The 27,102-nt window shown below is 49.6% G+C and overlaps 1 protein-coding gene across 1 annotated transcript in view; it reads right to left on the reverse strand.

Annotated features, from left to right (window-relative positions):
- STK10 (serine/threonine kinase 10) overlaps window positions 1-27,102 on the reverse strand; it is a 118,563-nt gene that overhangs the window by 76,478 nt on the left and 14,983 nt on the right. Inside the window, exon 2 of the mRNA XM_065873917.1 lies at window positions 18,012-18,176. Coding sequence (XP_065729989.1) covers window positions 18,012-18,176 — 165 coding nt within the window. The remainder of the gene's footprint in view (window positions 1-18,011; window positions 18,177-27,102) is intronic.

The following is a 27,102-nucleotide window of genomic DNA, read 5'->3' on the forward strand; positions in this document are numbered from 1 at the left end:
GACCCCACAGTGCCATGCCGAGCTGATTTCCACCCCTCTGAATAACACACACGGAAAACACCACCTGTGCACTGCTTCCCCCATATAGTCTCACTCCACACCCTCAACCTCCTCAGCATGTAAGCAGTTGCCCGGTCAGTTAACCCAGGTCAGTCTCAGTCTCCCCACCCGTGACATTTAACAGGAATCAAGAGTTTATTCTGTGCCAGGCCCCTTTGCATGGATTATCTTACACTCACCATTTGAAGTGGGTATCCTAAAAAATGCCTCTACCTCATGGGGTTTTTGGGAGGATTAAACAGGATAATGGATGCCTGGCACTTAGAACATTACCTGGCACACAGTAAGTAAATGCTTGATAAATGTTACCAATTATTATCAGCATTTGGTGATACTTTATTCCCACTTTACATACGAGGAAACTGAGGTTCAAAGAGATTAAGGTCACAGAAATAGTAAGTATCAGAGCCAGGACCTGAACTGGGACGTATTTGGGTGCCAAGTCAGCTCTGTTTGTCTCCCCGATGGAAGAGACCTAGTGACCCCATCCTCTCTTCCTTGTGCCCCAAGAAGGAAGCCACAAGCTCGAGACACAGCCCCCAGGTGGTGGAAGAAAAGGCCCCTCTGTCTCCCTGCTCCAGCCCTCACTGGGCCCCACTGGTCAGCTCACACACACCAAGTGAGCTCGCTCACCCAGAGATAAGGGAGCCAGGATGTCACAGCCCAGATAAGAGAGGGCCTGGACCACCCACAGGGTTTTAGACATTAACGTGTACAGCCCACAGGCAGCAGGGCCAAGTAGCAGGATGCGTCAGCACTGCCACAGCCCGACTGTCCGCAGGGGACAACTGAGGCATGCTCAAGCCATACCCTGGGGACCACACGGTGCTCGGGGCCTGGGTCCCGTCCTTTCCCTGGCCCTTCCTGAGGCCGGCAGGAGTACTGGGTACACAGAAGGGGCTCAATAAATAAATGCTGGCAACAGTCCTGGAAGTAAAAGTAAATAAAATTAAACCTCTTCTATAGGTCTGGACATAGCCCCAGATCTGCCCCTGTCCTTCTGTGACAGTGCCATCAGAACCACTTTCCTGCTTTGAGCCTCAGTTTTCCTACCTGGGAAATGAAGCTTTTAACATCTGTAAGGTCATTTCCAACACTGACATTTGAGGGTACAAGGTGAAGGACATCACTTTATCACTGAATAAGCAGTTAATATTTATAAAAGTCCATTCATATCATCCATTATCAGAGCCTGGACCTGGTATGTGAATAGTAAGTGTTCACTGAATGAATTTATGAAGAACGAAGAAATATGAATGAAACATTTCAGTGGCTTTGAGATGCCCAGAAATCAGGGCAAAACAGCCAACACGGACTAACACAGCTGTTTCTGCAAAGAAAGCTGGACTAAAGCAAGCCAGTCCCCTCCCTCTTCTGCCGCCCAAGGGAATAGAGATGATGGCTGCCATTACAGAGTGCCTAATGCATACCTTAGAGCACTAAGCATTCTACAGGCATTCCTTTACATACTCCTGTGAGCAGTTATACTTACGTCTATTTTACAGATGGGGAAACTGAGGTTTGATGGGGAAAGGGCTTCCCCAAAGCCACTCAGTTCCTAGGTGAGAGAACGAGGGTATAAACCCAGGTCTGTCTGACTCTAAGATGCAAAGACTGCTGAAATGTGCAGCCACAGGCAAGCTCCTTTCCCTATCTAGGCTTGTTTCTTCTTGGGGCAGGAGGGGTAGGTGCTGCAATCACCCCTTCCTTCCCAGGTCTCCCTACCCTGAGAGGCAATGTCTCCTGGGCACGGGGACACCCCATCAGCACAGAAGACAGAGGCTTCTGGTCACTCAACAGAGACCTGTAGAAAGAAGACCCCCCGCAAAAAAAACTTAACAGTGAACACAAAAATGTCTCCAGCTTCTCAGCAGCCAGTCCCTGTAGGTGGAGTCCCGGAACCTCCAAACGTCTGAGCTCCAGGCCAAACAGTGCGGCCATTGAGCGGGGCAGCCCTCACCCACAAGGCCTCCCAGGAACGCCGGGCCTTCTCCTCCGCCTCCAGCTCCACCCACCACGTCACAGAGAGTCTGAGGAAGGAATCTGGGCTCCCCTCGAGACTGTGGGAACTGAGTGCCCCCTGGCAGGAAGGAAGGGCACAAGGGATAACCTTGGGGTTCCTAAGGGGAGGGGATGGGGTCCTGCCAAGGCAACAGGGAGCCTCTAAGCCTGTCTGGCACATTCTGTGGCACCTCTGCCACAACCCCTGCGGGGAGGATTACTAGATGAAGAGACCGAGATGGCTCCACATCCAAGTGTGCAGGCCCAAGTCCCGAGGCATCTCTGGGATGGAACTGAGGTGACCGCAATTCGGGGTGCCTAAACCCTTCTGATACTGTCTGGCCCAGAGATCAGGAGCACTGGCTTCAGGGTCAAAGTCCTCTGAGCTTGAGTCCAAATGCTGTCACTGTGTGTCTTTAGGCAACATGCTTCACCTCTCTGAGCCTCTATTTGCTCATCTGTAAAATGGGGACAACACATTCTAACCGTGATGGGGTCCTGAGGGGAGTAAATGAGATAGCACATGTGAAAACAACAAGCACAGTGCCTGGCACCTCGCCGGAGGGTGACAGACGACAGTCACTGTCGTCACTATGAATATTATCACCATCACGACTCTCCTCATCGCACCAGGAAATCAGGGCTGGAACCAGACTCCAGGCAGATGCAAACTGGATTTTCAGCCCCTAGGGGAGACACAAGCAGTTCTCTGTCTGCACAGACATTTTTCATCTATTTGACCATCTGTCTGTCCGGCCACCATTACCTGAAGCCAGGGGTGGCAAGGTTCATGCTGCCATAGAGAGGAATGGTCCAGGGCCATGCTCCTCATTAGATGGACTCACAAATCCACAAGACTAGGAGTGATCAGGGTCACAGGAAATACAGACACACAACTGGAAGGCCTGCCTGACTGGTAGGAAACAGCATTTTCAACTAAAATTGTTAAAGGTTTGTGGCATGTGAGATGGTCCTCAAGGGACAAGTAGGATTTGAAACCAAGGGGAGAGGGGTGGCGATGTGGAGAGGTGGGCATGGCAGGCAGAGCCAGCGCGGAGCTGCTCACAGAGCAGGGAAGACGGTGCAGGGTGGGTGTTCGTGTCCTATTACATCCCCAAGGGCAACCCCCAGTCTTCCTTGACTTATTACCCGAGAGACAACGTCTCCAAGGAACCAAAACACCTGAGTAAATAAGGTGAGCCCCGGGTTTTGACTCTGGAGTCAGAGACACCTGGGTTCCAACTCCAGCCCTGACACTGACTAACCTTGGACAACGGAAGACCTCGGAACAAGCACAGAGATGTGAACCTCGGTTTGCTCGTGTGTAAGGTGTGGGGAACTATAGGATCTGCCACCTGGGTAGTGAGCAGTGGGATGACTTGGGGAAAGCCCACGGCTCAGGACCCGGCATTCGGCAAGTGTGCTCCAACCGTTAGTAACACCAGAGGCTGTATCCACGTGGGAAACTGAAAGGACCGGCCCACACTCAGAGACAAGCCCCCAGCACCAGTGGCTGCCCATGAAAGGTTGAGGGAACAATCTGAGAGCAGCAGAGAACAGGGCGAAAACACTGGGCGCCTTGGGCAAGTCTAAGCATCTATTTGCCCATACACTCTACAGTCTTATTATGTCCATCCTCTGCCTCCCCACCCCTGCTGCCCCACAGAATGTAAATTCCCAGAGGGCAGGGCTTTGTGTCTGTGCCTTCAGCAACTAAAACAGTGCCTGGCACACAGTTGGTGCTCTGGAAACATCTGCTGGTGAACGAATGAATGCATGAGTGAATCAGTGAGTGAACGCATGAATGAATGAATAATGGCTGCCCCACGTGCTCCGGGGAGGGGTGTCCAGTCACATGAGATCGCGGATGTGGAACACCAGACACAGGGGAGGCGTGATCACGATGGGGATGCAGAGACTGCCACAGTGGCAAGTACTGAAGGTTCCATCAGTGATGACACAAGTCCGAGGGCTCCTGAGACAGAGACCGGTAGGGACACAGCCAGGAAGGAAGAAGGGCCCTCACTCTCCAAGGAAGACAGGAGACAGTCCCTCAGCCCCCGGCTCATCCCTCTGTTTCCCCACTTCCCCCGCCCAGGACTGGGATTATCTGTTCCCGTTGGGGCCAGACAGGGTATATATGCAGGGAAGCGGCCAGGGTGGGGGTGAGGGCAGATGGGAGAGCAGGTGGCCATCCATGGGGTAGCAGCCCTCAGCCCAGCTCATAGATGCCGCAAGGGAACATGGGCCCCTGTGGCGAGAGCTGCTTCAGGCCAAGCCAAACACTTGGATTCCTATATGAAAAACACCAACTTACAAAGGGTCACACTATTGCAAAACACTAGAAAAAGTCTGCCTTAGGTACAGCCTGTGGACTGGGTTTACACGTTTATCTGCCGATCTAGACTTTGAACGACACACATGACCTTTTCAGCTGGGTGCCTGGTACGGGGCTCCTACTGTCTTGCCAGCTGGGACGAGCTGGGTTTCTAATCCTGGGCCAACAGCTGCGAGATCAGTGTCATCACCCTTCATGTCCAGACGGGGAAACTGAGGCTCAGAGATGTGTCTGGGGTCACATAGCAGCACAGAGGCAGCAAGATTCCAGCCCAGGTCTAGCTGACTCCAAAGCCACTGTTTGATGGACCGAAGGAACGAGGGTGTGAGTGAAGCTGGGGCAGGGGGTGGGGGGCGGTGAGTGGGGATGGAAGGAGCACACAGGATTGCCACAGAGGGGATGAGAGCTGGCTGATGGGGTCAGGTGGTGAACTAAATGCCTGGGAACATGGCAGGCAAATCCCCGGACCACAGAGTCACCCTCGCTCCTGTGAATGTGACACAGAGACCCCGGCCCGGCCATTCCAACAGCAGGATTCCAGGCAAAACCCCACATTACCCCGGCCTGTCTGTCCACAGCTACACCATTCTACTGCCATTCTACCTGCTAGTAGCTGACAGTCCACCGCACCCAAGGTAGAAGCTGGATGGATCCTTGAGCCACAGGCCCCTCCCCACCAGACGCTGCCAAAAAATGGTCTGCAGGACAACGGGCTTCTCAAGTGGGGGGGGGGGGCACAGACTGTGTGGGCTGGCACCTGGGGGGCGTGGGGTGCCCTGCAGAGGTGGGAGCCAGGCTGATCTGAGTTGGAACCTGGATGTGAGCCCGGAGACAGTCACTCTCTGTCTCTGACCCTCAGTCTTCACATCCATAAAATGGGGGTGACAACATCTCAATCCCATAGAATTGTGAGGATTTGGCAAGATAATCACGAAAGCACCCGGCACAGAGAAAGTTCCCAGCAAAGGCCAGCTATGTGTGTTCTTCTGCTGACTCTTCCCTCTCACCTTCACCCCCTGCCTCCTGATTTACCCTCTGAGCCAAGAAGTCACAAGCTTCTGCACCTGCTTCCCCTCCCTGAGCCTCAAGGCACTCTATCTGTACAACAGAAGTGGTAAGAAGTAACAATACGCTTACCCCAGAGGACTGAGAGGGCTGCATTTCAAGTGCTTCACAAAATGCTATTATGGATCTGCGTGTGTGTCCCCAGAGTGGACGCCCCTAATCCAGAAGGACAGCAGGAGTCAGTGAATGCCAGGGAAGCCCAGGGGCACCAGGACCCCAGAGCCCATGGGGAGAGGTCCTGGTCCACAGTCCTGTGGAGAAGGGCCAGCACAGGCCACACAGCTGACCACGAACCCGGAGTTCAGGATTTCAGAGATACCTGGGCGAGGACAAACTGAGCCGACTCGGGCCAAAAGGCCTCCTTGAGATAACCCCTTCCGAGGCCCTGGCATTACGGGCCAGGAAGCAGAGGTGCAGGGAAGGGACAGTGCTTCCTAGGGTCACAGAGGGTTGGTCCCAGATCTGGGAAGATCTCAGGTCCCCTGACTCCATCCAGCCCAGCGCTCCTTCTGCCGCGCTGAGTGACTTTCTAAATGCACACAGCGCAGTTAGTCACTTTCTAATGTCACATTCTCTTTACACTTCTCGTATTTTTTAAGGCCAGATATGCAACCTCTGTCAGTGACCAACAGCTAGCCTCTGAGCCCAAGGCGACAAGCCACAGAAACCCTGGCCAGTGACATGTAGTCATAGGAACACGTGTGGACAGCGGGCCCCTCCCACCCACGCCCTGCTCTGTGACCCTGGGCCCTGCACTTCCTCTTTGTAGAATGTTCACTTTCTGACAAGAAGTCACACTCTGAAAAGCCTACAGTCACTCCTTCAGTTCCTCTCTCTCTCTCTCTCTCTCTCTCTCACACACACACACACACACACACACACTCACTCACACACAAACAAACTTGGTATATACGTACAGGAAATTCACAGCTGCCTTACAAACCTATTTCTGCATTCCCTAGGCCAGGAGTCCCGGCTTAAATGCCACCAGGTCTGAGGAGCTAACTTATGGGGCAAAGCAGCTCTGCCTGTATGAAAAAATGTCACCTTGCACACTTTTCTAAGAACACAATGCTCTTGGCTGTCTGCACTTTCCTCAGTTTCGACAGAGACATGGGAATGAGAAATACATCCTCTCAATTCTACTTTAAGGAAAACAGGGGCAGATATAGAGAACAGACTTGTGGCTGCCAAGAGGGAAGGAAGAATTGGGAGTTTGGGATTAGCAGATGCAAACTAGTACGTATAGGATGGATAAACAACAAGGTCCTACTGTATAGCACAGGGGACTATATTCAATATCCTGTGATAAACCAGAACGGAAAAGAGTATGAAAAAGAACGTAAATCACTTTGCTGTACAGCAGAAATTAACACAACATTGTAAATCAACTATACTTCAAAAAAAATTTTTTCAAAACGAATGAACAACAGTGGCACACACCAATGACATACAGCCCTTAGGCTGAGTATTGGGGACAGTAGGGAGTAGTGAGGTCTGAGGCTAATTAGAGAGCAAATCTCCACCTAAGGGGCTGTTGCTGCTCAGCCCCAGGCAACTGCTGCCACATCTCCAGGTTGTTCAAGAAAAGCCCAAAGGCCAGACCTTTATGTGCCATCTTCTGACAAAATGCTAGCAGCAAATTTCTAAAACCATCTCGCGTGCCAAACAAAACGTGTCTGTAGGCCCGTTCTAGCAGACACCCTCCTCCTCCCAACAAGAAGAGGCCGTGAGCGGCAGAGACACGTAGTTCTCAACCGAGGGTAGTTTTGTCCCCCAGGGGACAAGCGGCAACATCTGGAGACGTTTATGGTTGTCACACTGAGTGGGGAGATGGGGGTTCTGCTGGCATCTAGTGGGTAGAGGCAGGGACATTGCTAGACATCCTACAACGTACAGGACAGCTCCCCGCCACATAGAAAATGATCCAAACCCCGAGGCAGACCAAACAGAGTCCAAAAGACTTGGAAGCTACTCTGGGGACCACCATGGGAGTGGGGGGCTGAGGGTGACGGGTGGCCTGCTATTTTCTCTGTGGCCACAGGAATTCCGTGAAGATTTCAACAGAGGAGGAATCCACAGCTAAGAATGCTGGGAAAGCCGAGGTGTAGACAATGAGAGTTGAGACGTGAGCTGGGGGAGCAAGACCACTGGCCTTCGGGTCAGGAGAGGTGGGTCCAAACCCAGCCTCTGGCCCCTGAGTGTCCCTGGACAAGCTGCTGAGCCTGCCCGCCTCAATCCTAAGAGGACCGTCCCCAACCTCTGGCCTTCCAGGCTTGGCTAGACCCAAACACCCCTGACCTGGGCGCATCCCCAGGCGGAGGTCCTGAGATTGCGGCACTGCACCGCACTGGGGGAGAGGAGTTCCTCCACCGTGCTTGTCCTTCCGGCCAAGCCCCGTCACTGCCGAGCGCTAAAGAGACCCAGGATGACAAACTTCCTCCTAACAGGGAGCACAGGGCCTGGGCTGAGGGCTTTGGCAGGCAAAGGGATTGGGCCAGAATGGAACAGAAGTGGTTTATTTTCTTTTATTTCTATTTATGGCAAGTGGGTCCTAATTTTCCATTTCTGGTAATGAGACGGAAGTTTCTTTTTCAATTAATGTAGTTAATTTCTAAAAAGTGAGTCACCTTAAAAAAATATTAACTATTCCACAGGTAGGAGAATGAATGAGGTTTGGGAGAGGCAGCCCTACGGAGAGTGTTACATAAATATTACAGCTCTTTAGCTTCAAGAATGACAAGTTCATACCTGGGTGGGAAATCCAGGGAGGCTCTCCAACTGTGGAGGCCTTCCATGCAAGCAAAGGAGTCAATGCTTTGCTTGGTAGTCAGCAAGGAGATTCCTGGGCAGATAAACTTGTGCAAGACTTTCTGCCCAGACAAAACTTGGGGGCAGAGGGACTTCTGAACTTTTCCTGTGCTGGGGCTCCAGGGGTGGTGGCCAGGCCTGGCTGTGTGCACGTGAAAGGGCTTTCCTCACCCTGTGCTGATTCCTTCATCCACCCTGACATCACCTTTCTTACTGTCTGGGGGTGACACGGATCACAGCGAAGCCTCGGGTAGGTTCATCAGGTGAAAGGCAGAAGAGCCAGAAGAGAAGAGGCTGCCACAAACCAGGGGGTGAGGGTGTAGTGGGAATGGAATGAAAGGACTGTGAGCGGAGGGGAGAGAGAAGCAATGGCATTAACTAAGCACCCACTTTGTGCCAGACACTGCTGCCCATGCCCGACCTCTCTTAATCCTTACAATGGGATAGGTTTTGCTACCATCATCCCCATTTTAGGGATCAAGAGCTAGAGACTCAGAGGTTAGCTAAGAGCTCAACTGGTGCTACGAGCCAGGACTTGTCCCAGTTCCTCCACTGCAGGGTAGGGAAGACAATGCATGAGACAGACATGGAGAAGAATCAAAGGGACTCAGAAATTAATCAGATTAATGGCCGAGGAAGAGGGCAGACGCTGGACTGCTTGAAACCTCCTTGAGGTTTCCCAACACCTACAATAAGACCACACCCCCTACCTCCCTGACCCCATCTCCTTCCACCCCCACCCCATCCCGGGCACACAGGCCCCTCACTGCCTTTGAATGCAGTAAGCATGCTCTCACTTCAGGGCCCTTGCACTTGCTGTCCCCTTGATCCTCCCTTGACTGGGTCCTTCTCAAACGTCACCTCCTCAGAGAGGCCTCCTGCTGACCATGCACAGAAGGTGGCTTGCCCTGTCCCTAGCCACACCTCTGATTTCATATCCATCATGGTCCTTATCGTTACCTGAATTATGTGTTTCTGTGCTTATTGGCCATCTTCCCCACCAGACTGTAAGCTCCATGAGCACAAGGATTGTAACTCTTGTTCACTACTGAATCCCCAGTCCCTAGAACAGGGCCTAGCACATAGCAGGCCATGACAATCTGGTCTCCTTTCATATGGTTCTCTGCCTCTCTTCCTTTGCCATCCTCCAGCCACAACAACTTTTGTCTGGTCCTTTAGAGGCGTCACTGGCTCCTGCCTCAGGGCCTTTGCACTTCCTATTCCCTTTACCTAGAACTTTCCACCTCTGAATTTTCTGCAGGTCTGCCCTGCATCCTTCCTTTGGCGCCTCAGCTAAAAGGTCACCTCACGAGAAAGGCCTTCCCTATCCATCCTATTTAAAGCACCTGTTCCTGACCCTACCCTGGGAACCTCTATCCCATTTCCCAGTTTACTTTTCTTTCACACACTTATCACTTGCTGAAGCCCTCTCATTTACTTCTTCATTTGCTTCCATATCGTCTGCTTCTACCACAAGACTCAGAGCCCAGTGAGGCCAGGGACCTGGCCGATCTGTATCCTCAGGGCTGGAACTGGGCTGGGCACAAAGAAGGAATTCAACAGACACTTGTTTACATGAATAAATGGAGAACCCTGTGGTCTGACAGGGCTGCAGGCTTAATTCCCCCACGATGACCCAAGCTTCTAGATAGGAGCCAGAGTCCCGGGGTGAATAGGTAACAGATCAAAACATAGGGTTTGCTGTCCTGTCAAAAAGGCTGAGGGCATGTGAAAAAAAAAAAAAAAAAAGGCTGAGGGCAACGAGGGGTCAGGAACCAATCAGAAGGAGCTTTCAAAAATCCTCACAGCCTTCAAAGCAGGACTCTACAGCCACCTTCACTTCTCAGCCAGATTCAGCAGAAAGGAAGAGCTTCAGAGGCAGGAAGATTCTTCCTCTCCTCCCTGCAAGCTACCAATAGCTGGAGAATTGCTTCGGTTAAAAGCAAGCGCATCCTTCCATGTGTTTGTTGGCCATTTGTATGTCTTCTTTGGAGAAATGTCTATTTAGGTCTTCTGCCCATTTTTGGATGGGGTTGTTTGTTTTTTAATATTGAGCTGCATGAGCTGCTTGTATATTTTGGAGATTAGTCCTTTGTCAGTTGCTTCATTTGCAAATATTTTCTCCCATTCTGAGGGTTGTCTTTTTGTCTTGTTTATGGTTTCCTTTGCTGTGCAAAAGGTTTTAAGTTTCATTAGGTCCCATCTGTTTATTTTTGTTTTTATTTCCATTTCTCTAGGAGGTGGGTCAAAAAGGATCTTGCTGTGATTTATGTCAGAGAGAGTTCTGCCTATGTTTTAGCTGCATAGCACAGGGACGTCAGCTTTGTGCTCTGTGACCACCTAGAGGGGTGAGATAGGGAGGGTGGGAGGGAGGTGCAAGAGGGAGGGGATATGGGGATATATGTATACATATAGCTGATTCACTTTCTTATACAGCAGAAACTAACACAACACTGTAAAGCAATTATACTCCAATAAAGATGTTTTTAAAAAAAAAAAAAAAACGCAAGGACAACGTCAGCCTGTGGGCTGCAGGTGCCCCACTGCCTTCAGTCTCCCCAGGGCAGGGCTGGCCTCAAAAGGGGAAGGGGGGGCTTCCCTGGTGGCGCAGTGGTTGAGAGTCCACCTGCCGATGCAGGGGACACGGGTTGGTGCCCCGGTCCGGGAAGATGCCACATGCCGCGGGGCGGCTGGGCCCATGAGCCACGGCCGCTGAGCCTGCGCGTCCGGAGCCTGTGCTCCGCAACGGGAGAGGCCACAACAGTGAGAGGCCCGTGTACCGCAAACAAAACAAAACAAAACAAAACAAAAAGGAGGGGGTCTGCCTGGACCTCCACTCCTTCCCCTGCTCTGGACCAGCCCTGGGGGAGCAAAGTCAGGGTCCTGTCTACCGGAGGAGGGAGACACCAAGACACAGAGGTACTAAAATGTGACTGGTAGGAGAAGAGAAAACTAAGAAGCAGAGAGAAGAGGAAGAGAAGGTAAGTTCCACCTAGAGGTACCAGGGAAGAATTTAAAAGGTCTCATGGAAGAAGCGGCGCTCCTGCTGACTCTGCAGATGACAATGCGGAGGGCCTGCCTGCAAGAAGGCACGAGATGAACAAAGGCCTGGAGGTACCACCCGCAAGTGGCTTAGAACAGCTGGAGAAGAGAGGCCTGGGAAGATACTGACAGATGGACTATAATTAGCCTGTGTACCAGGTAACGGGTTTGGAATGTATTCTGGAGAGCTGTGGAAGGGCTTTTCATAGGGCAGTGTGACATGAGTAGGGCCTCTCATCCACAGTCTCTGACATCTGTATGTCTGGGCTTGTGACTAATTCACTGTGTGACTCTGGGTAAATTCCAGACCCTCTCTGGTCTGCAGTTGTCTCACCTTTCAAATGAGATGGTGGCTGCAGGACATCCAGCTGTAGCGTTCTACAGTTTAGTCAACACTCCTCTGGTGTGGCTCCAGAGGTGTGCCAGAGCCAGCTTTCACTGGCTTATGAGGACTGATTGTTAAATTTTCAGGAATTTTTGTAAGCTGGTAACATAACCATTGTTTAAAATTGTTATGTAACCTTATTATTTTAAAAATTGAATTAAAAACAACAAAGAGGATAAACACTCAAAACTCATCGCTCCCCTAATTATTTTAGCACATTCTAGTGTTATCTCTACTCTTAAAGTTATCTGCATCTATCGTATCTGTACGGCAGGAATAACTTCATCACGGAGTGCTACTGCATCTCCTGCCAACTCTGTGTTAGTGACATTTTGGTTTAGCTTGAAATTGACCGTGGTGGGAATACACCACAGAAACTGGCAGATGCTAGAAACCAGGGCTGTTGTTCCCAGAGAGTTATTGTTAAACATTTACCATCATGTTACTCTGTCTCTGTCTCACTCCCATAAGACGTGTAGGAAAAGAGACCTAACCCTTGAAACACTTTCCCAGAGGCCAAAATCTGGCTCAGGGCTAGGGGTGGGGGTGGGGGTATAGGATTGATAGGGGGAGGGGCAGTTATAAACCAAAGGAAATTCTGAGTTCAGCCCAGGGTTTCCCACATTCACATACTCGGGGGGCCTGGTGTACATCCAGAGCTGCATTGTCTACACAGTCTAATGCAGGAGCCACTAAACACATGTGGCTGTTGAGCGCTTGAAATGTGGCTACTGTAGAACAACATGTATCATTTTATTCACTTTTAACTAATTTAAGTGTAAAAACTGGTACTCGATGCTATTATTGGGATACATTTAAGAATGCTGGAACAACCTAGGGATGTGAATCTACTTTTTCACCTGTAAATGTTATGACATCTAAATACAGATCAAGCATCTCTAACGAAAATTGAGCTCCTGAATTGCGATGTGCTACAGGTGTGCGACACATACTGGATTTGAAGGCTGAGAAGGGAAAAAAGGTAAAATACCTTATTAATAATTTTTACACTGATGACATTTCAGAATGATAATATGTTTTATATACTAGGTTACATAAATTATATTATCTAAATTAATTTCATCAGTTTCTTTTTGCTTGAATGTGGCAATTAGAAAATTTTTAGGGAACTCCCTGGCAGTCCAGTGGTGGTTAGGACTCCACATTTTCACTGCCAAGGGCCTGGGTTCAATCTCTGGTCGGGGAACTAAGATTCCGCAAGCCGAGCAGTGTGGCCAAAACAAAACAAAAAAAATTTTTTTTTAATTACATATATGGCTATCATTATATTTCTATTGGATGGTGCTGGTTTAGAATATTTGGGGTTGTTTTTTTCCCCCCACTTGCACCATTTGATATTCAAAAGCAGAAGTGGTCATAAGGAACCACTAGAAGGATTTTGCAAAGATTACAAATTCTAGAAGAAAATGAGCTAATCTTGTCTGATTGCAGGTAGGGTGGATTAGTGAGTGACCTCCACCCCAGCTGGGGAAAGTCTATCCCTGGCTGCCATGGCTGGGGAAGAGGCCCAGGACACTTGGGCAACAGTTAATTTCTCATCCCAAAGCCCAGCCCCTGAGAGTGGACCCCAGGCCAGGGCTGATTTTGTCAAAGACACCCACGCAGAAAACCTGGCTCCTGGAGCCGCACAGAAGGCCTGGCCTGGCCACAAGATAGGACCAAGAGTCATCACACAGAAGGAAAGAACCAAAAAGTTGGGGCACCTTCAACCTTATAGCTCAGAATGAGACTCCTCCCTTCCACACTTCTGTACATGCCGTCCCTCAGACTGCCTCTCCTTCTCTCATCCCTTGGAGAACTATGCATCCTTCGAGATCCCATTCAAACGTTCCTTTCTCTGAACCCTTTCCTGACCAAATGATGTTCCCATCTCACATCCTTGGACTTCTGGCCTAGTCTATTCTTACCACTTCCTGGACAGTCTCGGTGCTTTCACTCTTGCCCCCTCAAACCTGGTTTCTTCCTAAAACGCAAAATTTGTGTCTCTCCCTGTGAGACTGCCACTGGGTCCCAATTACCTAAAGCAATAGTTCTCAAACTTCAACAAGCATCAGTCACCTAGAACAGATGGCTACACAGCACTGTAAATCAACTATACTCCAATAAAACTTAAAACAAAACAAAACAACAACAACAAAAAAACACAGATGGCTGGGCCTTATTCTAGAGATTCTGATTCAGCAGGTCTGGGTTGGGCCCTAATATCTTGCACTTCAAACAAGGTCCCAAGTGCTACTGCTGATACTACTGGTCTGAGAGGTTGTACTTTGAGAACCACTGATCTATTAAAAGATCAAGTGCAAACTCTTCACCTGGGCATTCAAGGCTCTCCACAACATCGTCTCCTATGACTGCCCTCATCTTTTACCACGTGCTGCCCCAAACCTAGTCCACCGTGATCCCCACATGCCACACCTTTCCCGCCTGCACACCACTGCCCATGCTGATTCTCCTGCTTGAAACATTCTGTCTGTCTCGATCCACCCAGTTCCAGGGCCACCGTCCTTGATTTCACAATGTCTAAAACCCAAATCTTCAAAAATGACGAGATGGCACCTTTAAGGGTCTACAAAGTAACAAATACAGGCTATAGGGGCAAGTACAAAAACGGAGGGTGGAAATGATTTTGACCAAAACAGCAGCCCTGGATAAGAAAGTACCAGCCTAAAGCGACAACTTTGGGACAGAAAATTCTGGTGTATCTGTTTAAACAACCTCATCACAGTCACTGTCCAGTTACAAATTGTCCTTTTTCTCCATGGGGTTTTCCAGCTCTGCCACTTTCTAGCTAAGTGGCCTGGCAGGGGGGGAACTTACTTAGTATCTTTGTTTCTCACTTTCATCACTCAGATGAGGATAAAGCAACAACCTCAAAGAATGAAGATTAAATGACATAATGCAAGTAAAATGCACAGCAAAAGGCCCAGCACACAGTAAGCCTTCAATAAATGTTAGCTGTTGTTGGTATTATCTTTGGACTTGGGAACGTAATGAACTTGGTATCCAGTCACAAACAATAATGGGAACAGACACATAAAACATGTTTTTCTTAATGGGTACGTAATCAGCAATTCAATGAAGATTGTGTTGATGGACAGCAGGATAGATGGATGGATGGATGGATGGATGGATGGGTGGGTGGGTGTGCACGTGTGTTGCAAGTAGGTGGTTTGATGGAAAAACTCATTTGTATAATATCAAAAGTGGCTCTGGGGACTTCCCTGGTGGCGTAGTGGTTAAGAATTCGCCTGCCAGGACTTCCCTGGTGGCCCAGTGGTTGAGAATCCACCTGCCAATGCATGGGACACAGGTTCGATCTCTGGTCCGGGAATATCCCACAGGCCGCGGAGCAACTAAGCCCGTGCGCCACAACTATTGGAGCCTGCGCTCTAGAGCCCACGAGCCACAACTACGGAGCCCGCATGCCACAACTCCTGAAGCCCACACACCTAGAGCCCAAGCCCTACAACAAGAGAAGCCACTGCAGTGAGAAGCCTGAGCACCGCAACGAAGAGTAGCCCCCGCTTGCCGCAACTAGAGAAAGCCCGCGTGCAGCAACTAAGACCAAACAATGAAGACTCAATGCAGCCAAAAATAAATAAATAAATAAATTCATTTTTTTTAAAAAAAGAATCCACCTGCCAATGCAAAGGACACGGGTTGGAGCCCTGGTCTGGGAAGATCCCACATGCCGCGGAGCAACTAAGCCCCTGTGCCACAACAACTCAACGTGCGCTCTAGAGCCCACGAGCCACAACTACTGAGACCACGTGCCACAACTACTGAAGCCCGTGCTCCACAACAAGAGAAGCCATGGCAATGAGAAGCCCGCGCACCATGAAGAACAGTAGCCACCCTCACTGCAACTAGAGAAAGCCCGCACGCAGCAACGAAGACCCAATGCAGCCAAAAATTAATTAATTAATTAAAAAAAAAAAAAAGTGGTTCTGTGAGACCGGCTTGGCAATAGACACTTAAAAATCTTTAAAATTCTCCTAAAGAGATTCTCAGGCAAGAACACAAAAATTCAAAGATGTCCATCACAGAGTTGCTTATAACAGCAATTAAAATTTTTTTAAAAAGCAACAGCCTAAATGCTCAATAGTCAGAAGACGGAATTCAACAGAAAAAGAAAAAATGAAGATGCAGCTGTTTCCCTAAGACGTGAAAAGTTGTTCTTAATATATCTTAAATACAAAGGGTAAAAAGTAAAGTAACTAGTCTGGTGTAAGCTCATCTTTTTTTAATAACTATGAGTGTGTGTATATATAGAAAAAGTCTAGAAAAATATATTTCAAGTGTTATCAGTGGTTATCTTTGGTGTAAAGATTTGGATGGTATTAATCTTTTTTGTTTTTGCTTTTCTGTATACTCTCATTTTCCTCTGATAGCCATATATTTTAAAATTTGTTTAATTTCTTAAAAGAAGAAAAATTTTTTAAAAGGCAGCTCCGTGAATCAAGACAGAAGAAATGCATAGGCTCAGCTTCCTGGGCCTCAGCTATGTGACCATGAGCAAGGAGCCTGCCCTCTCTGTGCATCTGTCCCCTCCCCTTTGGAAAAGGGTGACCAGTCCCCTGCCCGGCTCACCTTCCAAGGTGCCCAGAGACAGTGGATGAGGAAAAGCTTTGCTATCCACAGCTGACAGTCAGGTGATGGTGGTTTTATTCCCCCAGGGACATCTAGAAGACTCCCCAAGGAGATGCTCAGAGAAGCAAAAGAAAGCTGGCCTCCATCGTGGGGCAACCAGTTTTAATGGACAGGGTTCTGGGCGGAGCTGGGGTGCCAAGTTCTCACCCCCCTCGGACACTGGCTTCCTTCATTTCTGTGAAATGAGAGGGATGAACTTTGACAGTGGTTTCTAAACCACTCCTTTGGTTTTCTTAAATAACAGGATCCTTTTCTCAAATGAAACACAGATTTCTCCATTAAGCATCAGTAGCTCTGTTCCTCAAAATCAGGCATTCTGTGCAAAACGAATCAACTTGGAGTCCATTTCGCATTATTTCAAATGGGAAAAATTATAAATCATGACGTGTCAACTCAAGACTCCCCATTAATTTCCTAAAATGTAACTAACACATAGTAACACTCTCCCTGTACACGGCAAACTATCGTAACAGGAGGTCCAATGCTTAAAACATACCCTCTTGGGAATCCCCTGGTGGTCCAGTGGTTAAGACTGGGCACTTTCACTGCCATGGGCCCAGGTTTGATCCCTGGTCGGAGAAGTAAGATCCTGCATGCCACGCCAAAAAAACAAAACAAAACCAAAAAAAACCCCTCCTGACCACCAAGTCATTATTAACAACCAGTAACTGCGGTAGCACGAGCCTGGGCCGCTCTCTCGGATCCGACACATTCCGAGATGCCCAGCCCCCACTGACCCTCGCTCCCTTTGCAAACCGTCTAAATGTGAGTCAGACGGTCTTCCAATTACATCTAGAATTCACGAGACTTCCTGCACATCATTTCGTTACAAATGTTATGCTGAGTTTTAGGAACGTAAATATGATGTTTTACGGGCTCAACACTGGCTGAAAAGGAAGTTTGGAAACATGTATAAACTTGTTGTATAAACTGAGAGGCATTAATACTAGGAGAACATCAATGCCAGAGCCATTCTGCAGGGCAGGCTCTATGAAAACCAGGGCACCCTGGAATTCCTCCAAGGGTGATGCTGAGTTGGGAAGGTGGGGATTGAAGCTGTATCTGCTGTGCACCTCAAAATATGAGGCTGCTGACGGAGAGTGGGGGCTATTAAAGGGTTCCCTTTAGTGCTGCCATTGAAAGGCATCCCCCTGGAGCAGCCGCGGCAGTAGTAATAACAATGCCACCACAACAAATAATACAACAGCTCACACTCAGCGAACTCTGACATGTACCAGCTACTCTTCCAAGCACCCATCATAAATTAGCTCATTTAATCCCAGGAACAACTCAGTGTGCTAGGTACTGTTATCATCCCCATTGTACAGATGGGGAAACTGAGGCAAGGAGCGGTTAAGAACTTGCCTAGGGTTATCCAAGCAGAGCTGCAATTCCAGGCCAGGCAGCAGAGTTTCAGAGTTCCTTCCCGCTCCAAACCACTACCCCTGGTCCCCCAAAGTGGGGAGGTTCTGCAGAAAGAGGGGGCAGGGGACCCAGAGCCCGCCAACTTCACCTTGTCCTCGCCCCAGCCCTTGCCCTTAAAGCAGAAGCTGAGAAAGCGTTGAGGCCCTTAGAACCAAGCAGGGTCCGGTGGCACCAGGCCATGGGAGCCAAGGGGGACAGGCGGTGGCACCTTACCCACAGCTTCCAGTCATAGTAGTAGGCTCCCAGGAGCTTCACGATGTAGGGGTGGTCACAGGTGGCGAGGATCTCAATCTCCACGATGTAGTCCTCCAGCTCCTCCTCACTCTTGGTCTCAATTACTTTGGCGGCAGCCAAGGCACCTGTCTCCTTGTTCTTGGCCTGCAAAGTTGAAGACACAGAAGGTCAGCAGCCATGGTTGGCAGGAAGCTGACCCCTGGAGGCCAGCTCAGAGAGGCCCACGTGAGTGGGAAACAGAGGCCAGATGTCCAGATGTGGATAAGAGGCTGAAGTAGGAGGTACGCTGTTCTCAACAACGGCCAGTGCTCGCTCATTATGTCAGCTCAGGAGGGCATGCGTCGGAAACAATGTTCTGTGGTTAATAATAAATTATTTTAAGTACAGTATACCCATACTATAGGATAAATAAAAATACAAGAACAGCATAGATCTAGAAACAACAACATGGAAAGATTGTTTATTGTTCAGTAAAAGATGCAAGTCACCGAACAATAAAAGTGGTATGATGCTTTTTATATAAAAAATGGAAAACTACTCTTTTATAAATGCTCACACATGAACATAAATGCATGGAAAACTCTGGAGAGATACTGCCTGACAGCAGGCTGGGGAGGAGCCTGAAATGGGGACAGATTCAAAGGACACTTTCACTCTCTCTGTACTGTTTTAAAACTTTAATAGAATGTTTCGTGCATTTATTTGCATCATTTCACATATATTAAAAGTAAAATGAGGGACTTCCCTGGTGACGCAGTGGTTAATAATCTGCCGGCCAATGTAAGGGGATGAGTTTGAGCCCTGGCCAGGGAATATCCCACATGCCGCGGAGCAACTAAGTCCAAGCACCACAACTACTGAAACCCGCGTGCCGAGAGCCCGTGCTCGGCAACGAAGAGTAGCCCCCCCGCTCGCCCGCAACTAGAGAAAGCCTAGTTTCTCTTCGTGGCTGCAGCAACGAAGACCCAAGGCAGCCAAAAATAAATAAATAAAGTAAAATGAAAAGGGTTTTTAGTGCCCACCAATTACAGTGGAAGTAGCTCCTAGATGCATTTCACCTGGTCGTAACAACAGTTTCTTATGTGATGAAAAAGAGAATTTCACACGTATGAGGATAGCTATAAATTTTTAAAAACGGAAAATAAAGTGTTGGTGAGGAGGTGGAAGAATTGGTACCTCTGTGCATTGCTAGTGGGCATGTAACACGGTGCAGCCACTGTGGAAAAGAATCTGGCAGTTTTACAAAAGGTTAAACATAGAACTACCGTATGGCCCAGCAGTTCCACTCAGGTATATTTGCAAAAGAACTGAAAGCAGGGATTTGAGCAGTAACTGTACACTAACGTTCACAGCAGCGCTATTCACAAGAGCCAAAAGGTGGAAACGACCCAAGTGTCCATCGGCAGATGAATGAATAAACAAAACGGGGTACAGTCAGCCCTCCCGCATCCTTGGGTTCCACATCCTCAGATTCAACCAACGGCAGATCAAAAATATTCAGAAAAAAAAAACAAACAGAAAGTTCCAAAAAGCAAAGCTTGAACTCGCCACGTACCTGGCAACGATTTATATAGCACTGACATAGACTTAGGTATCATAAGTAATCTACTTAAGAGGACTTAAAGTGTACAGGAGGATGTGCCTATAGCTTATATGCAAATACTATGCCATTTTATACGAGGGACTTGTGTATCCATGAATTTTGGTATCTGCCGGGGGACCTGGACTCAATCCTCATGGGATACCGAGGGAGGACTATATATACATCCAATGGACTATTATTCAGTCTTAAAAAGGAAGGAAATTCTGACACAAGCTACAACATGGATGAATCTGGAGGACATTATGCTAAGTGAACTGAGCCATTCACCGAAGGACAAATATTGCATTATTCCACTTAAATGAGGTCCCTAGAGTAGTCAAATTCATAGAGACAGAAAGTAGAATAGAGGCTACCAGGGGCTGGTTACCAGCAGGAATGGGGAGTTAGTGTTTCATGGGTACAGAGTTTCTGTTTGGGATGCTCAGAAAGTTCTGGAAATGGATAGTGGGGAAGACTGCACAAACACTGTGAACATACATAATGCCACCGAGTCCTACAGTTAGAATTTGCTAGAACAGTCAATTTTATGTTATGCATATTTCACCACAATTTTAAAAACTGAGAGCGAGTAAGAAGTAACCGTGTAATAGTGCAAGCAATTTCACCCACGATGAGCTGGTGCCCAGGAAAAGGGTGCAGGGCCCACTGTTTCCCAGGTGGTCCCGTGAGCCTCGGGGGCCGCTGCTGGGAGCACCCACACACCACGCTGCTGTTGGTGGTGGGAGATGTCCCGGTGTTCAAAGAGAGCATGCTTTCCTACAACACGGGCCTAAAAGCCAGCTGCTCGTCTGCAGCCTTTGAACAGTAGTCTGGTGTGGAAAGCACGGAAAAAATGAGCCACCCTGGACTCCGCCGTGGTGCCTTCCCGTGGACAGCACCACACGCCACTCGCCTAACAGGACAACTCTGCCACCTGATCCGCTGGAGACGCCAATGGCCGAGTCGCTCCTGCATGCCCAAGTACCCCTGGGGATGACAACCGGCATTCACATCAGCTCATGTGACACCCCATTCTACAGGCTTAGAGAGGGGACGGGACTGGAACTAGGGAGGCAGCACCAAAATGTGAATCTGGGTCCTCTAACTTCCAGGATTCTGAGCACTTTCCACTATCACACAAGGTCCCCCTGTCATCTTCAGAACTCAGAAGCCTCTGAGACCAGATGCCAACAGGCAAGAGCACCCCCAGGCCAGCCCTGCACAGGGCACTCGCAATGCTGAGACAATGACCCTCCTCCTGGCCTCAAGGAGCTCAAGGGCCAGCTGGAGAGACCCACCCCTCTACTGCCTGTGGCGAGATGGTGAGCTTATGGGGGGTGAGGGGTGGAAACTGGGAGGGGGTGCCAAGCTCCGCTAGGGAACCTTCCGGAAGGGAGTGATGTCAATAGGCAATTTATACGCTCATTTGTAAATTTACTCCCAGTTTAGGTAAATGTTTCTGCTAACTGAGCTGCAAAGTCCCCAGGTCCCAAGCAGCGACAATCACGGTTTCACATTTGTCAAGGACCCGCTCTGCAAGGGATCCTGGTCCACACTTCAACCTGTGCTAACTCATTTATCTCCTCATTCATCACCATGTAGGTGCAATTATTATCTCATGTACAGATGAGGAGACTGAGGCAGGGTCCCAGCGACTTGGGTGACAGAGCTGATCTGCAACGCTGGCCGCCCTGCTCCCGGGTCTGCACTCTTGGCGGCCACAGTGTATGGAACCTTCCACAACTGGCCCAGGAGCTCCGTTCGGGGAAGGGAATTTCATGAGGGGCCGTTCCCCCGAGATCAGTCCCTGTCCTAGAATTCACGGTGCTCACTCGGCCCTACCTGGGTGGGGTCCTCCCCCATGAACTCAGTTTAGAAAGCTTGTTCAGAATGCCTTAGAACCTCACTGATTTAGCATTTGGGTGCGCGCTCTCTCTCTCTCTCTCTCTCTCTCTCTCTCTCTCTCTCTCTCTCTCTCTCGCGCGCGCACACACACACACACACACACTGATGATGTGCCTGCCTTTTCATTTGTTGTAAAGCTGATTTTCTCCTGTCCCACTAGAGGACCATCCAAGTATCCTTTCACATTATACAGTACTCATGCTCTTCCTCCTCTCCAAATCCAGAGAGAACTTAAGGCCCACTCTGCTCCTTTACAGAGAAGCCAGGAGCGGCCTTAGTGGGTGGCCAGAGCTAGGGCCAGGTGACCAAGGCACCCACCCTGAACATGCCCTCCCAGCCCCCAGCCACAGCAGCACAGGGAGAGCTGAGTTCACCTTTCATTCCTGAGAGCTGGTGAAGGAGGCTGCAGCCACCTTTTCCTGGGTTTCCTTAAAAGGACTGTTTTCTCCTGAAGGTAGGCGAGGCCCAGGCGGGGACCGTTTTCCAGGAGTGCACAAAACCTGTTTTGCCCTGCATCCTGAAAGGCAGCACTGACCAGAGGTCCCAGCCTCTGGCGGGGTGCCAATATCAAGACTGAGGATCACCCGCTGCCCAGCGCCTCACTCAGATTTCACAGAGACCCAGGGCCTGCCAGAAAGGGGTCGGTAGCAATCGTGGTACATAAAGTGACTTGGCCAAATTAAATTCTCTAAAAGCCTGGTTAAGGCAGTATCAACTGAAAAAAAAAAAAAAAAAGCACATGAGAGTTGTGGGGTAAGTTTTACTTGGGGCAAAACGAGGACTACAGCCCAGGAGACAGCATTTCAGATAGCTCTGAGAAACTGCTCCAAAGAGGTAGGGAGGAAGGTCAGTATACATGTGATTTGGGTGAAGGGGGAGTACATGCAATCAGCTGCATATTTTTTGCAGAAGGTTTCTGCTAGTCTCCTGAAGGTTACTGCTAGTCACAAGGAGCAGACGTCACCACGAAGGATCTTAGTGCTTTTCCAGATATGAGGAGATACAAGAATTGGGCTCATAAAATTGTCTCCTGAAAATATCTAACGATCCGAAGACCTGTTCTGCCAGTTTTTTCCAGTGCACAGAGCGCCTCATCTCTGCTCTCCGCCCTGAACTCCTTTCAGGGGGTGTTGAAAGTCAGCAGCCGCAGCAGCTCATGATTTGATCCTTGTAGAGGTAGATGGCAAGTGCCAATTTGTAGGTGACAGCAGCAATCTATCACCTTGAGGCCACAGAGAACGTAATGATGGCTGATGATAAAAAACAGCTAACACTGTCTAAGCCCTCACTGTGTGCTACGACAGGCCCCAAGTGGAATTTCTCATTTCATCCTCAAGGCAGCCCTTAGAGACAAACATCACCATTCCCAATTTACAGATGAGGAAACTGAGATTCAGAGAGGCACGGTGAGTGTCTCAGGTCACACAGCAAGTGGGAAGGTGAAGGCTGAATACAAACTCAAGCCTGCCTGGCTCAAGGAGCCTGAGCTCCAAATCACTTGCCAGCACGCACTTCTTGGCGAGTGCCCAGTGTTCCCTGCTCCATCTCCCTTTGCTAAAGCCAATAGCAACCTCTCAGCGTCAGAGCGCTTGGCAGCTGCGGAGGACTGAAACTGCCAGGATTTAATTTGCCCACGAGTCATTAAGGCAGGTGCCAGCCATCATGTCCATTTCCCAGATGAGCAGACTGAGGCCCCACCCAGGATTGTGAGCTGTGGTGGTCTCCTGACTCCCAATCCAGTGTTCTCTTTACTACACTAGGCTGGCAGGAATCAGCTTAATTCTATTCATTCATTCATTCAACCATTATTTACTGAGTCCATATTATGTGTGAGGCACTTTTCTAGTGAAGAGTTTCTGCCTAGAGAATCAGCAGGTTGGAATCACTGCCCTCCCATAGCACAATTCACCCTTCCCTGATTTGTCTTCAGAGGAGCCAACCCACTCTCATTCCCAGTCCCTAAGCTGTAACGGGGCTGATTCCACCACCATATCTAGAAGCGGGTGGGTGACGTATGCCGGCCAATCAGAACACTGCATGCCCTCTAACCACAGTGATGGGTTCAGGGATAGACACGTAATCAAGTCAGCTAATGAAATGCAACCTCAGAACAGTTGCTGCCCCAAGCCCTCCTTTACTGCTAGCCTCCAGCACTGCCTACCACAGTCCTGGAGCTTCTAGGTCATCGTGCTCCCAAGGGGAGACGGAAAATGAAACTAACTCCAAAGTAGCAGAGCCTAGAGAGGGCCCGAGAGGACACTGCTAGATCCCCTCAATTAATTTTTACAATAGGGTGGTGTTATTATTAAGAGCCTCATTTTATATATGTAAGAGAACTGATGCTCAGAGAGGTGAAGTCACTTGCTCAGGGTCACACAGCAGGTAAAACAGCAGGGCTGGGAGTTGAATTGGGGCCTGTGTGACTTCAAAGTCCATGACCGCTTTGCCAGAGGTGCCTGTATATTCTGTCAAGGTCCTTTCTGGGTCTCTGCATCGCCCTCTGTGCCGTAGGCGAGAGGGGAAATGAAAATCAAGCTCTCTCCAGGGTCTGATGTGAGGGCATCTTGGGGAGTGGGTGGGTACTGGAAAGCTAAGGGCGTCCACGTGGACGGGGCACCCACGGGAGTTGATAGGCAAGAAGTCATATAAAGAACAAGTGGCCGTCTGTGGCCTCTGACGTCCGTCTCTCCCACCGGCTGAGGCAAGACTGGGGTCCAGCAAAAGATGGGGGGAGCGCCCACCTAGCCCTCCACTGCTGGCCGGCAATGACTAACGCCTCAGCCCACACCCTTGAGAGCACACACACAGTGGCCACTTGTGCTTTCTGCCCAGGCACCTCTGTGCGAACAATCCTCCCCCTTGTGCGGCGCAGGACCCAGCCCGAAGAAGGTGGGAACAACCCTCCCAGAAGAAGCCCTGTCCCACCCAAAGTGCCCAGCCAGCCCAGTCAGGGACTGGGAGCTTCCTGAAAGTCAACCACACAGAGACGGCCCAGCTGGACACAGCCCCCAGGCCCTCCTCTTCCCTCCTGGCTGCAGGCTGATCACTCTGTCCCTCCCTCCTCCTCCAGGGAAAGGGCTGATATCACAGAACTCAGGGACCAGAAGGAACGTTAGCCGCCCCTCCTAAACCCCAACTCCCAATTCCCAGTCTGCAGATGGGGAAACTGAGTCTGTGTAGGTCATGCAGTGCCCAGAGTCTGATCTGTGACAGCTGCCTTATCTGCAGAACCAAAACAGAGTAAATGAGAGCACAAAAGCAGAAGGGCCTTGGAGGGCGTGTTGCCGTGGCACGGTTCACTTCAGGCCTGGGAGGCCGTGGAGCTGCCTGGAAATGAATCATAAAGCGGGGCAGCAGGGGAACTGGCCGGCATCCGTTTTCCCTTGAGGATTCACAACTCCAGCTCCCTTTGCGAGCCGTCTCTCTTTCAGTCTCAGTGCGAGGGATTCATGAGGCGCCGCTGAGCCCACCTGGTCCTGGCACACAGCCCAGCCCAGCCCAGCCACTCAGTCCTGACCCTCTCAGTCACAGCCAGTGGCAGGCCAACAGGGTCGTACCTGAGTGGTTTTTTTGTGTTTTTTTTTTTGTAAAATTATCAGCAAATAAGTTTTTTCTTTCTCAGGGGTTGCTAAACTGGCAGAACAGAAGGCTGGAGGGTCTCATAGCCCACCTTGCCACCCCTTTGAAGAGCCTGCTTGAGGGTGAGGCCAAGACCAGGGAAGACGAGACCAGCCACAAATGGAGGAGGGCAGATGCCGAGGGTCTGCGAACACCTGGAGCCAGCTGATCTTGAAGGAAGGATCTGCCCTTAGACCTTCCTCAGGGAACCAACGAACTCCCTTTTGAATGACTGTCATTTGCACCAAAAGGGAAATGAGCTCCCCAACGCTGAGGTTATTCCAGCAGAGAGCAGACGTCTATGGAAATACTTCACCATGCAACACCTGGTAACGAGGTGCTCTTCACTCCCAAGGGCACCATGACCTACAAAGTGACCTTCACGGAGGCCTCTCGGAGGACCTGACTGATAATCCAGGATCAGGGACCCAGATGGGAAACGTGGTTACTAACGGGCCACAGGCAGACAGAAACCGTGGGATTCTTCTGCCAAAAGACTCTTCCTCCCAAAACGCGGAGAAGATCACTTTACACTTATTAAATTAACAAAGCAAGGGACTTCCCTGGCGGTCCAGTGGTTAAGACTCTGTGCTTCCAATGCAGGGGGCACGGGTTTGATCCCCGGTCGGGGAACTAAAATCCCACATGCCACAAGGTATGGCCAAAAAAAAAAGGCAAGGAAAAATGACCACCTCTACTGCTGGTAACCAAACGGGTGGTAAAATGCATAAACTGATTACTGACAAGAATATAAACAGGTTCAATCTTGTAAAGATGAAAACTGGCATAGGTTTCCAGAGCCTTGAAAATAACTTTTAAGCCTATTAGCCCTCATTCCTGAGAATGTAAGGCCAGGAAATAATTCCAAAAAAGACAACAGAAGACATGTACTAGGATCACATTCACATCAGCCCACAATTATGGCGAAAACAGTGGAAATAACCTAAATGTTCAACTGTAGGATGATGTTTAACTTAGTGCGATATTAAGCAACCCTTTAAAATGATAACTAGGAAAATAATATAGTAAAGAGAAAAAATAATTAAGCCATGATAAGTAAACAAAGCTGGAAGATGATAAAGCTGTAGCTAAGCTATAACTCCGGGAAAACTGTGCGTGCCTCCAGACAGGGAGGTGCTGAGACACAGCATGAGGGTCTGGCAATTACCCACAGGGGGCCCGGTGAGGACAGACTGGGGTTGGGGCACAGAAATTGACCAGTTCATCCAGATCTCGCCTTAAATGTTTCCAGAGATGGGCACTCTCTCCTCTCGGAAACCCACTTGAGCTGTGCTGTCCAATATGGTAGCTACTAGCCCCATGTGGCTATCTCAATGACCTGAAATTAAATGAAATTTAAAATGTAGTTCCCCGGTTACATTAACCACACTTCAAGTGCTTCATAACCACATGTGGCTAGTGGCTACCGTACTGAATACAGCAGATACGGAACAGTCTCATCACTGCAGAAAGTTCTGGTAAGTGGGCCGCTTTGCACTCAAGGCTGCACCTGGCAGAAAAGGCATTCTCACAGAGGCGAGGGAGCATCTAAAACACTCCCAGATCCAGCCTCAGAAACGTGCATTTCTTTCTCTAGGAAGAAACAAAGGGCTTGAGCGCAGAAAGTGGGGAGAAGAACATTGGGTGGCGATCATATGCTCGTGAGGTCGCCTAGCAACCTGGCTGGGCAGCAGGCGTGAGGAAAGGCTCTCAGCTGACCTGTCAGAGAAGCAGCCCAGGCGGGTGGGTCAGAGCTGAAGAATGGAGCAGTCAAGGCGAAAGGTTTCTGTTTTCCCCAGCCCCTTGATTGATTGTGGACGCTGGGCCAGGCATGTGTCAAATGAGGTTCAGGCCACTGGAACCGAGAAGAGGCTTGGTTTGTGCCCCACGATATACGGCTGTGGTATCCCTGCCTGAACACACCTAATCTCTGCGTGGTGACGACGGTTACCAATGGCGGGAAAG

This window comes from Phocoena phocoena, chromosome 3 (assembly GCF_963924675.1).
Source record: "Phocoena phocoena chromosome 3, mPhoPho1.1, whole genome shotgun sequence".
Lineage (NCBI taxonomy): Eukaryota > Metazoa > Chordata > Mammalia > Artiodactyla > Phocoenidae > Phocoena > Phocoena phocoena.